Source organism: Patagioenas fasciata, chromosome 15 (assembly GCF_037038585.1).
Source record: "Patagioenas fasciata isolate bPatFas1 chromosome 15, bPatFas1.hap1, whole genome shotgun sequence".
NCBI classification, from domain to species: domain Eukaryota; kingdom Metazoa; phylum Chordata; class Aves; order Columbiformes; family Columbidae; genus Patagioenas; species Patagioenas fasciata.
In genome coordinates this window covers 15,294,288-15,308,687 of record NC_092534.1, presented here as the reverse complement: position 1 = coordinate 15,308,687, position 14,400 = coordinate 15,294,288, and the positions used below count along the sequence as shown (strand labels likewise).

Here is a 14,400-nt window from a genome sequence, read left to right as displayed (position 1 = left end):
AGGAAACCAAGTTAAACAGAAGAATTACAAATTAACTAGAGGAATTTAAAACTAATGATTTCTGAAAAGGCTGAGAGTTGAAAAGATGGTCTGTTCGTCCGAAAGAACTGAAAGTCTCATCCAATCATTCTCTCTATCATGGAACATGTAGGCATTTAAGACACTTTGGTAAAACATACTTTGTACATAACTTTGGTTTCATCCACTCTACAGTTCCTCCTGCTTTCCTGAACATCTTCCAATCTTATCTCTTGCATCATTTCCCCTTTCTTTACTGTGTCGTGTAACCTGATTTCTAAACCTAGATGCTCCATGCTGCCTTGCACCTTTTTAATTCTTCTCCGTATCAACCTGTCAAAAAAATGTCTTCTCATTGCTAATTAATACAGTAACATCTTCTGACCTGCTCACTTGTGTCTGGATGTGGTTAAGTTCTAAATTTTGACAGAAAAGATGCACACCACCAGGGCTTATTTATTTCTAGATAATGAACACACTTACTCCAATATTTTTTTTTTAATCAAAGAGGGCATTTTCTGTTGACAAGAACTGCAAAGTCCCCTGAAGCTATGAACAGATTAAAAATTACTGTTCTTACTTCATTAGCTTCAGCTAGTTTGTTCTCCTTCTCTTGCAGCTTCTTACTCATCGTCTCCATGCTCTTCTTATAGGATTTGTTCATCTCCATTTGTTCTTTCAGTTTATTTTCAGCTTCTGTTTCCCTTTCCTGATATTGTTTGATGCGTGTGAGCAGCTCCTGGTTACGGTCAGCTTCTCGCTTGCAAAGAAAAGAAAATGCAAAAAGATGTAAGAAGAAAGTAGCACAAAGACAAAGCCATTTTTGTTCCTCCTGTCTCCACTCCTCATTACTGTGGTCACCAAGGCATCACCACGAAGCAGCGCTACTCAGATTGCAGCTTTAGCCTTTGCTAAGGGCAAAAATCTTACTGGTAGCAACTCAATGTCAAGGAACTACCCAGGGCAACAGAGCTGGAAAATTCAGAGACTGAGTCTTCCAAATCTCTTAGACTGTCACATGAATATAAGAATGCAGACATGGCTGCACAGACTCCACTGCACACTCTCCAGCAGATCAAGGATGAAAACATTTGATGCTCCAATTTAAAGCTGACCCATGCATAGCAAATAGACTTCCAGAAACCCAGACCTCCATAACTGGATTAATAAGACAAACTTCCCTCTGCAACTTCTGGAAATTGTATAAGGCTATTTAACAGAAAAGAAACCAGGTTTAAAAGCACAGTATGATCAATTAATACAATAAATATTTTTGCACTCTGACAACCTTTCATACACTATTTCAGTTTATTCCTGGCACAAACTGATTAACATTTATTGAAAAAAGGTGTAGTAAATTGCTTTGCTAATCAAAGCAAATCGAGACACGGATTTACATAGTAAGCAAGGATTATGCAAAGTGATGTGAGGTTCCTAAAACCTTTATCCACATGACTCAAAAAAACCAGAATCTGAGCAGGGTAATTACCACAGTACTGGATTAGTGCTGCTCCCTTTTTTGTACCAGTATTTCAAGGGTTTCTGTGACTGACTCAGCTACATTCCAGTTTGTACTCCTCCTGGCTTAATCCCACACCACCTGACTTCACATGAACGAGGAATTTAGTCACTGACTCACTATTTCATAACAACACACTAAATCCATCACCAAGCATCCTCGTAAAATACAAAACACGCTTATTATTTTTTAAAGATTTCTTTTTAAATAATCAGTCACATATGAGACCTTTATTATTCCACAAAACCCACAGATCTACTACTTATTTCAGTAACGCAGTTAAGCAAACATATGCAGGTATAAAACCAGAAACCAATAAAAGATATTAGCCCTTGAGTGAGGCTCACTGTTTTATCAGTGGAAGCTCTCTTGTGTGACAGTGCAGGGTTGGCACTGCTGCCATTCCAATTAATTACAGTCACACACACTAAGTGCTTGCAATTGCGCCAGCAGAAGTTTCAATTCATCCGGGAGTAAAAACACTTAAACACTTCTGGGAGAAACAAATAACAAATCCCTTTTGTTAATGCTACCCATGACAACTTCAGTGCTAAAATAACAGAATCGAGTAATCAGATCGTCAGTTTGTCAACAAGGCTTTGAGGTTCGCACACTTGTGTACATTAGCAAGTCAGTGCAATGCACAGCGGGGGGGGGATCCATAGAGCGAAACAGCTGGTGCTGGGAACTTGCCACCCACACCTCCACCACACCTGCAGTCAGTGCAAATGCAGTAAATGCACAGCAGGAGCATCTACTACTGATTTGCTGGAGCCTGACACTGAAGACAGTGTCCATTAGCAGCTGGAGAACACTCGGCTTGCTCCTGGACTGCATCTTTCAGTTTAGTTTCACCCAAAAAAACTTGACCATATACATTCTGGACACACAACTGCAAATCAAAACACGGCACATGGGAAGTCAAGAGGACATCCCTGATCCAAAGCAAAACGCCAGCGCAGCTGCACTACATGTGTTGTGACTAGGCCTATGACATCGAGTCATCTGCAACCACCACACTTACCTCGTAGTTTCTGGCATTGGTATTAGCTGCCTTCTCTAGCTCAATGCGAGCTCGTTTGTGGCTCAGCTCCATCTGCATCTTCTCTCGTTCCACCTGCAGGAGCTGGGATTTGGAGTGGATCTGCCCAGCTTGTTCCTCCAACTGGCCGGTTCATGTGTGAAAAGGGATGTTAAACACCATTAACAGCACTGCAATAACATCGTTTTATCCCACCCTGTACTCTTTGGATGATACTCGCATGCCATTTACAAATTACAAGGAAACTATCACCATGTTTGTGGTATTTCTCCCACCAGCTGCAGGTTAATGATGAAGTCCCCAAGCCTCATAAAAGTAACAGTAGCTAACCAAGAAGCAGAGATCACGCTCCCCATTAAATTCAACTACTGAGCAAAATAACTTTTCTACAACCTGCTACAACGTCGTATTTCATTTTTTCATTCAAGTTACCTTAGAGGACAGACAATATTAACAGTATACCTCACATCTAAGTAATGTACATTGAACTTATAGTTAATGACGACTCACTAAACAGAAAGAGCCTCCTCTAACCATCCCTGTAACCAGAGATATACCACAGACAGAAACCCATCCATTTTTGTCACCATTCCAAATGCAAAGCAGATTTACATTAAAAGGAAAACAAATTTCTTTTACACTTAGAGATTGGAATAGAACTTGTATTAAGACACAGAATACTGAAACTTCATCCCAGCCTAATAAACAGTCCTTATGATCCAAGCTGTCGACTTACTCCATGCTTCGTGAGCACAAGGCAGCTTACAGGAAAAAGTGAAAAAATAAAGAAAAAACAAAATTAAAAAATCCCCACACGTGTGAACACGAATAGAAGCAGAAAAGCAAGCACAAGTTGTTAGCACACCAATGCCATAGCACAATGCAAGTCTCCTGTATGTGTCCAGGCAAAGAAACTTTGAGGAAGATTGTGGAAAAAAAAAAGGTAAAAAATGACTTACTAAAAAAATATTAATAGATATAAAGCTCCTTTGTTCAGCAATATGAAAACCACTTGCAATTTAATTTCCTGAGGTGGCATACTGATATAACAAGCAGAGAAGAAATTCAAAGGACCTTTCTTAAATTTCTACAAAACAAATAAATATGTCTGACCCTTTAAACAAATTTAAAGATTGTAGAATGTTCACCAAAAGCAACCTTCCATTATCAAGCTTGCATGAATATCAATTTTAGAAAGAATGGTCCGATCTTAATGAAATCAATCCTGATTCCTGGAATCAAAAGCAGTCTTCAAGCACACTGAAGTGATGCTGCAGGCATCGCTAAGCTGAGGACACCTCACCTGCACCCTCTGCTGGTACTGAATCTGCAAGGAGCTTTGAGACGATCCCGGTGTGGCCAGCCCAGACACCCCCTCCATGCGCTGTGAAATGAAGTTGTTGAGGGATCTCAGGGTGGAGAAGACAGTGGTATTATTTTCCAAGTCCTCCATGGCTCTGGAGAAACACAGAAAGTAATCAGCAAAACATTCAGGATCACGCACTCCCAGAGTAACACAGTGGTTATTCTTTGGATTTATACAATTCACAAAGAGGAGACATAAGGGAAGCAAACAGGAAACCAATCAGCCAAAACCCTGAAACCAAGAAATAAGCTGAACAGCAGAGAAAGTTTTCCACACAAACCACTCCACAGCACCTAGAGCATACCTTTAAGGTGCTAGCAACCTGGTATATGATATCCTGCATATGACTTATGGATAGTTTACAACCACCCAATCGGTCCCACTTTTCTTTCCTTTTTTTTGCAAAGAATGCCTTCTTACCAGAGGTCCTTGTCTGTCCCCGCAGCGATCCGACTGAGATGAGGAGTCTCTGCAGAGAAATCTCCAGGGGTACCCAAGAGAATCCTTGACTCAATGGGTCCTGCAGCTGGGCAGAGTGGGGTCTCCTGGTTGGCTCACCAACTGAAACAAAGAAATAAACTTAACAGCAGAGTCAATTATACTGTTAAGCGGCATTCTTTATTTTATCAGCGCTGTGGAACACTGGGGATCATCCTCCATGTGTGCTCCAAAGACTGGATGCTCTTGTGTTGCTTACATTCACATAACTGTTGCATATACATTAATTTTTTTTTTAAATTTTGACGTACAATACATGTATAATAAGAAATAATTGGTGATGTTAGTTATAATTGTTTAGTTTCTTACTTATATCCATTAATTATTAGTTAAATATAAACTAAGTACTCTGCTTCTAAACAATGTGTTACTCAATCTCCTGTCTCCCTCTTGTCTTGCAGAAGGATCTAAAACTTGAAAAATATCCCCTCGTTTTGTAGGCGGTCAGAAAGCACTTATCATGTCAATTGGTTAATGATGGGTACATCTTTTGTAGCTTAATCACAGCAGACAGTTCAGCAGCTTCTCTTCAACCCAACTGAAAACGTTTATTCGAAATAAGTACTTCGGTACCACAGAGCACTGACAACAGGTAACCGTGCTCCGGCAAGGCTGCTTTGAAACCAAGGGCAGCTCCAAGCGTTCCGAGGACCCGCACACGCCGACCCCGCCGCGGACCAGCCCCCGGCCCAAGCTCCTGCAGGGCACACGGGACCCCCCGCCCGCACAGCCCCGCGGCCAAGCCCCGACAGCGGCCGCGCTGGGCACGGCAGGGTTCGCCCTCACAGACCCCCTGCCCAGGGCGCCGGGAGGGAGCGCGGCCTCGCAGCGCCCACAGCCCGGCCCCGCCTCGGGGGCGGCGAGCGGCCGCCCCGGGGTGGGAGGAACTGGGGCACAGCCTCTCTGCCCCGCTCCCACGCCGCCGGGCTCGGCCGGGCGCGAACAGCCAAGCGGTGAGAGCGGGGCGGGAGCGCCGAGCGGGGCGGAACCGGCAGCCTCCCCGCCGCCCTCACACCCGCTCCCGCCCTCACTCACCCGCCGCCCGCTTGGATCTCCCTCCTCGCCCCGGCGACGAGATCTCACGGGAACTTGCGCCCAGCTCTCGCGATAACAGCGGCCCGAGCCGCCGTAACGACGGGACTAGGCGCGCAAGCCCGCCGCGCCGTACCGTAATGCACCGCCTCGGTGCGAAAGCAATTCGAGCTCAGCCTCTCCCCTGCAACCCACCCCCCCAAAACCGCTCCGTCCCCGAGCAGAGCTGCGACAACTCCTGCCCCAGCGCAGCTGGACGAGCAGCAGGGATCAGCCCACGCTTGGCCAGCACCCTGCTCGCCCCAGTCCCTGTTGCAAACTGCAGGTAATCGAATTTTTTGAAAAGCACAGTGGCATCAGTGTTTTTCCTCCCCAAATGCACAAGAACACCCAGCTCCACAGGTCAGGTAGCTGGCCTAATGCTTTAATTCACACCAGCATGGAGATCTGGATGGGGAAGTTTTGAAGTACTTAAAATTTGATAAATCTGTCAGCAATTCCAAATGAGATGTTTATGAGAAAGATCTGGAAGCCTTGGACAGTGCTAGCAGCCCCTCTTATAACTCATGCCACAGTCGGCCTGATAAAAGTGCTATTAAATGTAAAAGTTGTCACTTCCTGATAAGGCAGCGGCTGAATTTATTTCGGCAAACAGAATTCTAGCAATTCAATCAGTAATTCTGCCTGTCTGGGATCCGAGGAACATCTTGTCATTTCACCTAAGATACGCCATTGGTCAAATATAAAACAATACCCAAAACATAGGGGAAATTATCTTCTCAGTAGCAATGACCCTGCCTTACTGCCATTTGCTGGATTTATGAGTACAATGAAGTAGCAATTTCTAAATATAACCTGTGTCTTTAGAAAAGGCAGCAGAGCCATCAGGCTGAATATTCCAGAGCCAGGGTCGTGTATCCTGAGCGGCTGATCGTATGTGACGATGCAGATCCTGACATGCACGAAGCCATTGTCTGTTTTTACCTGTGCTAATAAATTGCACCAGCTTTTAAGAGAGATGAAGAGGCAATAAATTGGCTCAAACTCCCCTCGCTGTTTCCTCTCATTCTGACGATTGTCTTTATGGTTAGTCTCAAACACAACGCCATCAGTAGCACAATGATTTTCAAGCACACATTAAAAACCTCATATAATCACGCTTTATTTTCATTTCCATTACCGCAGCCCCAGAGGTTGCCTTTCAGATTACTCCTCTCTGTTCCCAACTGTTTTCTCCACAGGTGAAAAGCTAGATTGGATGTCTCTGCTTGTATAATTAGTGGATAAACTCAGTAGGACACCACTCTGGTTTATTTTTGCATTTGAAAAGCATGATGTATTTTGAAAGAATCATAGCAGGTCTTCCCAAATTGTTCTCAACAAAGAAATGGTTGAAGTTAGGGGTCTTAATGGTGGGATTTTTCTTTAAACACACGCCAAATTCAGATTTCCAATCAATGTCCGATCACCTGTTCGACCATCAGCGGCTCATTTCCCTTTGTACAGTCTTGCCAAATAATAAGATTCAGCTGAGTCCTTCCGACTGGCCTGAGGCTTTATAGTTCTCACATCCTGGAACTGCTCCTTCAGTCTGTTTTGTAGAAGATGGGACTCACGTCCATCCCAGAATTTACAGAGCATTGTTCCTTTTGGCTTTAAAATACTTTGGGACAGATTCAGGAGGCCTAAACAGAGATTGATCAGCTTCTGATGATCCAGTTCTTTAATGCCTGTTGCGTTTGGCGCCATGTCGCTCAGGATAACGTCCACCTTCCCCGCGGGAAGCAGACTCTGAATTGCGCGCACCGTGCCGGGGTCTGCAACATCCATCTCCGACAGGAAAACCGCTCCTTCCAGAGGAGAAATCCGCAGCAGGTCAACACCAAGGACAAAGCCAGTGGGGACAGCAGGATCTAGATTATAAGAATGAATGACACACTGAACACACATAATGGTTGCAAACAACGTGCGTATGCATTAGTTCCATACTAGACAATAAACAAAAACATATCACCTGCCACATCGGGTCTTCTTGCCCTTAGTTTGCTGTGTGCATCTGGATGAACGATTTGCTATAAGCTAATCCATTCAGGACATGAAAATCAGTTACTTTGGATAAGTAAGGAGTATTATTCTTGGTTTTTCTCCTGTTATTTGAAGGCTGACAGTCCAGAAATCCTGAATAGTACTGATGACAATACCTTCTTTTGTAAATATTAATGGCTTCAAACACATAAATCCTACATAGTGGTTACTAACGTTTTTCAAGAAGGAAAATAAAAATACAGAAAAGTCAAATTATCTGCTGGAGGCCACACAAATTTCAGAACTGGATGAAGCGATCCCCTCCACAACACAGTCAATCACAACACTTTGTTACACCTACAGTAGCACCTCCCCATATGTTTTTATTTCATAAACGTTATTTCTCTGGAAGATACAAAGACTTTCACTGTCGTGTAGGCACACACCTTCACGCTTCTATCAGCAACCCTGGTGTCTCCCAGCACGCGTGTTCCCTCCCCACGGCACCACCACCTCAGCTCAGTCTTCTCACATGCTGCAAGATGAGCGACATCCCCACCTTGCCTGCCCAAAACGTGCACTTACCGGTACCTAAGGCATTGACCCTCTCTACAGCCACCTGGCTCCAAGCACCAGGTGCAGCTCCGCAATCAAGAACACAAAGTCCCGGACGAAGAATACGAAGCTTGTCATCGATTTCCAGTAATTTGAAGGCGCTTCGGCAGCGGTAATGCTGCCGCTTCGCCGCCTTGACAAAGGGATCCTTCAAATGCCGCTGCAACCACCAGTGCTCAGCTCCGGTTTTCTTCAGAAACCGCGCCGTGCTGTGGAGACATTTGCTCACCAAACGCCGGCAGCTGCCCAGGGAGACAGGCGAGTTATCAATTAGTGCATAATCACCATGCATTTCAGATTTCTCCACAGTGATTCATTCTAGCCCTGACTACAGCCCTCCCACCTAACACCAGGCTCCAAAAGAAGCTCCTAGATTTGAGATCCCTTGGCAACTTTAGTGATCTGGTCCAATCTCAAGGAAAAGGGATGTGTTTTGGACAGAGGCCTCCCAGCGAAGGCAGGAGTGGTGTCCCACACCCACACAGCTCTGGCTCTGTTTGAGGCCCGTTTGGACGCCATGTGTCAGAGCGACCCGGCCGGGCCTGGGCTGCTCGGCGGACTGGAGCCTCCACGGGGAACACGAGCGGTTCGGCCCCCCCGCGCCGCGCTCCCCTCAGAGGAACGAGCTCCCAGAGCCTCCTGTGTCTCTGGGGGGAACACGCTGAGAGCCACGGGCACCGCCACCATCTTCCACCCAACGAACCCCCGCGCCCCTTTCCTGAGGAAAACTTGAGGCGGCGGGACCAACCGGGCACCGCTCCGGGGACACCGCGCAGCACCCCCAGCCCGGCGCCGAGCCCCCCGCAGCTGCCCCGCCACCGACCTTCCCCCCGCGGCGGCGGCGCCTCCCGCCCACGCCATGACACCGCCTCAGCCCGGCCCTCCCGCCGCCCCGCGCGGCTGCCGGGGGCGGGACCGGAACGGCGGCGGCGCGGGAAGAGCCGTGCCGGGCTGGGCCGAGCTGCTGCTGGCGGTGGGCGCCGGGATGCGGGCGGGAAATTGGGGCTGTTGAGGCGGGGTCGTGGGGGCTGGCGCTGAGGGTTTGGGAAAGCGGTGCTGCGTGGGGATTAAGGATTTGGAGAAGGAGGTGAGGGGATTGGGGAGGGGGCTCTGGGGGGACAAGGGTTTGGGAAGGGGGGTCTAGGACTTGGGGAGGGGGCAGGGGAATAAGGGCCAGTGGGAGTGTTAGAGAAACTGCCTGGCAGAAAGGGGTCTGGGGGTGTTGATTGACAACCGGTGCGCGCTCAGGTGGCCAAAAAGGCCAACAGCATCCTGGCTTGTACCAGGGGAGTGTGGCCAGTGGGACTAGAGGAGTGATTGTGCTGCTGTACTCGGTGCTGGTGAGACCACACCTTGAACAGCCTGCTCAGTTTTGGGCCCTCGTCATAAGAAGGACATTGAAATACTGGAGAGAGCGCAGAGGAGGTGACGGAGCTGCTGAGGGGCTGGAGCACAAGTGTGATGGGAGCGGCTGAGGGAGCTGGGGGTTCAGCTGGAGAACAGGAGCTGAGGGGAGAGCTGAGCACTGGCTGAACTGCCTGAAAGGAGCTTGGAGCATGGAGGGGTTGGTCTCTTCTCCCAAGTAGCAAGTGGTAGGATGAGAGGAAACGGCCTCAAGTTGAACCAGGGGAGGTTTAGATTGGGTATTAGGAAAGATTTCTTAACAGAAAGGGCTGTGGGGCATTGAACAGGCTGCCCAGGGCAGTGGTGGAGTCACCATCCCTGGAGGGGTTTAAAAGGCATTTAGATGAGGTTCTTTTGGACACGGCTTAGTGCTGGAGTTGGGTTATGGTTGGACTTGATGATCCTGAGGGTCTCTTCCAACTGAAATAGTTCTATGAGAAGTGGGCACTGGGGACTCAAGGGTTTGGGCTGGGGATGGCAGGACCAGGCATTCAGGGAGGGGGGTCTGGGGGTATCAGGGCTGCCTGGGCCTGAGCAGCAAGTCCAGGTTTTGTGTCCCTGCCCCCAGGCTGGGGAAGCAGCCTGGCCTCCCCGCCGAGGGGTGCCGGGAGCCCCTGGCGCAGCGTGTCTGCCTCTTGCTCGCAGGAACCATGTTCACGACCAGGCTCTTCACCCTGGTCCTGGTGGTGCAGCCGCCCCGTGTCCTCCTGGGCATGAAGAAGCGCGGGTTTGGAGCTGGGCTGTGGAACGGCTTCGGGGGGAAGGTGCAGCCGGGGGAGAGCATCGAGGAGGCCGCTCGCAGGTGAGGCCAAGGTGGGTGTCGGGGTGCAGGTTGGGCTGTGGAGGTGTCAGACCCTTTGTGGTGGGCTGCAGGTGGAGTTACCACAGCTCGGCTGGTCAGGAATGTCCTCAGAACGGGTGTGTTACCCAGCAGTGCAGCCGTGAGCCGACTGAGCAGAGAAAATCACCCACTCCACAGGAGATGCGGCATCGTCCACATGTATAACGAAGTGGGATTGTTCCTCGTTACCTGTTAGCTGCAAATCTTTAACTGGCATCCAGTCAATGAGAAACTGGAAGTTACCGAGTTTCCTCCTTCCCATCTCTCGGACTCTGATCTAAACCGAGACTTTAGTCTGCTAGTGGTCAACAGAAGTTCTTGCACTGTTCAGGAACACGCAGAGTTTAATTTTGGCTGTATAGCAGGATTACAATTTATACCATTGTACTGCTTATAGTTTAAATTTTGAAGCTATTTTCCGGTAGCATTTTTAGTACTGCGTGAAAATGTAGTGACAAAATGGTAGAAATTGCCAGGGGTCCCTTATGAAAGGCACTATGGAAATTTGTTATTTGACTTCATGGTGGCATTTTTAAGCCCTAATGCTGAGCTAGGGAATTGAATTTCATCGGTACAGAGGTACTGTACCATTTTTGAAGCCATTAGTACTGGTTTCTTGAAGGTAATTCTTCTGTCCCATCCATTGAAAGGAAATAGCAGATCACAGCTGAGTTGCTAAACCCCTCTAAAAATGAGTTGCCTTATTCTTTAGATGAATGTTGCTGATACGAAGGCACTGTTTGCCACCTCCTCACTTTGACATATGCCCAAAATTGCCCTCACACCTGCAGGAAGTTCAGTGTAGGTTTGTTCAACAGCCACCCAACAGCTTTTGCCCTGAACCATCTCCTCAGCTGTGCCAGCGCAACCGCCCAGGTTCTGCGGTGAGAGAATCCAGGAGACGGGAGGTTTTCTATGCAGATGTGCACCCAGCAGCGCACAGCGTTACCGTACCTGCCGCTCACATCCTGGCTTTTTGTGTAGTTCATCATCTCTGAGCAGAGGGAGGGAGATCAGTTTTGTTGGTTAAATCAGCCTCCGTTTGCCAGGCTTATATTGCCACTGACTGTGGTGTAAATCCGATGATTTAATTTTGCGTTTGGTTTCCTAGGTACGTTTATCTGCGCCCAGCAGTCGCGTAAGGTGTGAAGTGTCCTCACGGCACACATAGTTAAATATTAAGCTGAAACATGAACGGAAGTTTCCTGAATCAGTAAGATTTCCATACTGCACTGGGTACACATTCCCTTGAGCACCTGGGCACCTACGGCTCTTCAGCAGCACATGTTGTAAGAAGAGCATTTAGCTAGTTTGTTATTTGTAGTTTGCTACCTGTAATGTTTCCCCATACTACATACAGAGCCAAACGACTGACAGATAAATTGCTTAGAGAACCATAGGAGTGTTGTGCTTTGTTGTTCAATTATCACAGCCTGTAAAATGAGGCTTTTAGCATCGTTGCTGGAAGACTGCTTCTATTTTAGGCATAGTTTCTCAGGAAGATAAACTAACATTAGCTAAGATATAAAGTTGGAATATAATTTTGAAGGATGGGATTCATGAAATTGATGCCAAGGGAAGCTGGAGCCTTAATGATCATTTCCATTACATTTTAAAATTAAGTTACTGCTAAATATGCAACTACATTAATTATTAACCTCAACTGAAGATATACGGTTTCAAAGCATTCCTTGGTTTTGTACATTAGAAGAACCATGGCCAACTTCAAGCTGTGCTGATTCTGTTAGAGGCAGGTAAAAATTAAAAAAGCCCTAAGTGCATAGCACAAACAGAGCAAGTAATTGAACCCGCTTCAAGTAGCCATGCACGGTGATGCACGGAAAAGAACTGCCTGGCAAGTCCCTCTAAGTGCTCTTAAAAGTCTTGCCTTCCAGCCTCTCGTTATGCTAAATGCACTTCCAAGGAGCAGAAGTGGAACATTTACACAATTGCTTTGTGCGTTTTATAAGGCATTTGACTGGGAGATGGTATTTCTAACGTCCTGTGTGCAAATGATGTTACGTAGTGCGTAGCGTTATTTAAATAAGCTTCAGTTGGCCTCAGAACTTCTAGTGTTTATTACCTGCTTCCCCACAATTCTAAAAGCTTTAGCTTGAAGTTGGCAAAGCCTTTTGCCTGACTAAGTCTATCACCTCCAAGTTCTTAAAGCACATCCAGCCACAGTCGTATGTCAGCCCGCTTCTAACTCATCACAGAAGAGATCACGTTGTAAGGAGTGTATACAAAATTATCAGTTTTCCTGAACCTCCCCCTGCCAACACAGATTATTTTCCTTTGGGAGCCTGAAATAACACACGAGCCAGTCTGACACGGCCCCACTGTGGTACAAACAGCCCGAACGCTGCTTTGCTGCCTGTGCCCTGCTCCGTTTTACAGGCGCAGCTTTCACCTTTGGTTCACTGAAGTGTGTTGAGCGTGCAAGTAACGCTAATGGCTGGTTTTTTGTTCTTCAACTCCGTGCTTTCTCATAAAGAAATCTCTTCGTGGTGCAGGGAGCTCCTGGAGGAGAGCGGACTGACTGTGGACACCTTGCAGAAGATGGGCCAGATCACATTTGAATTTGTCGGCAACTCTGAACTCATGGAAGTTCACATCTTCCGAGCAGATCATTTTCACGGAGAGCCAACAGAAAGCGATGGTAGGTGGGGGGGACAGAAGGAGACATTTAAAGAAATGCAGAACTATTCATGCCAAAACCCCTTTGAGGAGGGAGGCAGCGGGGAAGCTGCTTGTTGACAGATACTCAAAGTCTAGGCAGCGAAGAAACCCACAAGAGAAAGTCTGACGCAAAATTCTTTTGTTTTCTCCCACCAGAAATGCGTCCACAGTGGTTTCAGCTGGATGAGGTGCCATTCAATCACATGTGGGCAGATGATATCTATTGGTTTCCTCTGCTGCTTCAGAAAAAGTTGTTTCGTGGCTATTTTAAGTTCCAGGGACAAGACACTATCCTGGAGCACACCCTGAAAGAAGTGGAGGAAGTTTGAGGAAACAAAAGGCATTCAACCCACGTGCTGCTGCCCACATTGGGCTACAACCCCATCAGTGCTGCTGAGAAGGGTCTTGTTTCTCAGCTCTCTAGCAAAGGAGACTTATTTGCAAGGTCATGGGTTGGTGAGGAAAATGAGGGGTTTTCTTAGAGCAGAAATAAAAGTAATGAGATTTTTCCGTGCCCTGCTCGATCATCACCATTGGGTGACGGCTCTTGTGCAAACACAACTCCATTGTACTTACACAAGAGCCAGCGCCTGGCAGCGTGAGCTACAATTTTCGGCAAAATGTGGTTGCTTGCTGGAACTTCTTGAACCTGGATCAAAATCCTGGGCTGAGCAGCACGACCTCGTTGTCTTTGCACAAGAGCGGGCAGCAGAGGCTGAGCAGAGTGGGTCACATCGCATGTGAGGCAGAATGCTTGCCGGGCTTTCAAGAGAAGTCCCTGACTGCGGTATAGTTCAGTAGTTAAATGATCTATTATAACCGGAGTGTTAATCCTTCTCTTAGCAGGTGACTAATTCTTTAGGCTTTTTCCTTGTAGCTGGAAATGTTTTTGAAGTATTAAAAATATTTTTTTAGTAAAAGCATGTGTGGTTGTGTTGTAAACATCTCATTAGCCTCTAGGCTGTTTAAGGGGCTTTCAGGAGTTGGCTTCCTTTCACAGAAATGTTAAGTGGACTGTGATGCAGCACAATCCATTTAGTATCTTCTCAATGCCAGTTCCTATACAGTTCCCTATTCAGTGTTACATCCTGGGACAAGGTGAGGCTTGACCAGCGCTGGGAAAACCTTTTGAGAAGTTTAGCTAGAGGTCCTTTTGGGATTCTCCAGCTGAAGGCAGTGTCAGGTTACAGGAGTGAAGAAAAAAGTCAGAGGTAGATGTTCTGTTCGAGCCCTGCTTTTACTCTTGAGGCTCCTGTTGTGAACTTGAAATGTTCTGAGTGTTTCAGGTAAAAATATGCTGAACACAATCAACGTTCAGCAAGTCCATGTTGCAAAGTGCAGTCACCTACGGCTGCAGGCTT

The 14,400-nt window shown here is 47.1% G+C and overlaps 3 protein-coding genes across 10 annotated transcripts in view; 1 reads left to right on the top strand and 2 right to left on the bottom strand.

The window, feature by feature from the left end:
- MAD1L1 (mitotic arrest deficient 1 like 1) overlaps positions 1-6,519 on the bottom strand; it is a 343,378-nt gene extending 336,859 nt beyond the window's left edge. For 5 of the 6 annotated variants that reach the window (XM_065850520.2, XM_071814988.1, XM_071814989.1 and 2 more), the window contains exons 1-5: positions 5,479-5,553; positions 4,366-4,506; positions 3,883-4,036; positions 2,562-2,702; positions 599-778 (exon numbers count right to left, since the gene is read on the bottom strand). In XM_065850520.2, the coding sequence (XP_065706592.2) occupies positions 599-778; positions 2,562-2,702; positions 3,883-4,032 (471 nt within the window). In that variant the 5' untranslated portion in view covers positions 4,033-4,036; positions 4,366-4,506; positions 5,479-5,553. Of the gene's footprint in view, positions 1-598; positions 779-2,561; positions 2,703-3,882; positions 4,037-4,365; positions 4,507-5,478; positions 5,554-6,330 lie in introns of those variants that run through there. The other variant, XM_071814987.1, reaches the window with a different exon arrangement.
- Positions 6,520-6,612: 93 nt separating this feature from the next.
- On the bottom strand, positions 6,613-9,005 carry MRM2 (mitochondrial rRNA methyltransferase 2). Of its 2 annotated transcripts, XM_071814994.1 has the most exons (3): positions 8,939-9,005; positions 8,086-8,357; positions 6,613-7,388 (listed from the first exon to the last, which is right to left on the bottom strand). In XM_071814994.1, exons 1-3 carry the CDS (start codon positions 8,974-8,976, stop codon positions 6,964-6,966), a joined length of 735 nt encoding a protein of 244 aa, XP_071671095.1. In that variant the 5' UTR covers positions 8,977-9,005; the 3' UTR covers positions 6,613-6,963. The 2 variants fall into 2 exon arrangements, with proteins under 2 accessions (XP_071671095.1, XP_071671094.1); XM_071814993.1 differs by lacking the exon at positions 8,939-9,005 and having other exon boundaries at positions 8,086-8,820.
- A 12-nt stretch (positions 9,006-9,017) lies between these two features.
- NUDT1 (nudix hydrolase 1) lies at positions 9,018-13,959 on the top strand. Of its 2 annotated transcripts, none has more exons than XM_065850522.2 (4): positions 9,018-9,088; positions 10,165-10,321; positions 12,874-13,019; positions 13,196-13,959. In XM_065850522.2, the coding sequence occupies exons 2-4, from the start codon at positions 10,170-10,172 to the stop codon at positions 13,366-13,368; spliced, it is 471 nt and encodes a 156-aa protein (XP_065706594.1). In that variant the 5' UTR covers positions 9,018-9,088; positions 10,165-10,169; the 3' UTR covers positions 13,369-13,959. The 2 variants fall into 2 exon arrangements, with proteins under 2 accessions (XP_065706594.1, XP_065706595.1); XM_065850523.2 differs by lacking the exon at positions 9,018-9,088 and adding an exon at positions 9,089-9,202.
- The last annotated feature ends 441 nt before the right edge of the window (positions 13,960-14,400 follow it).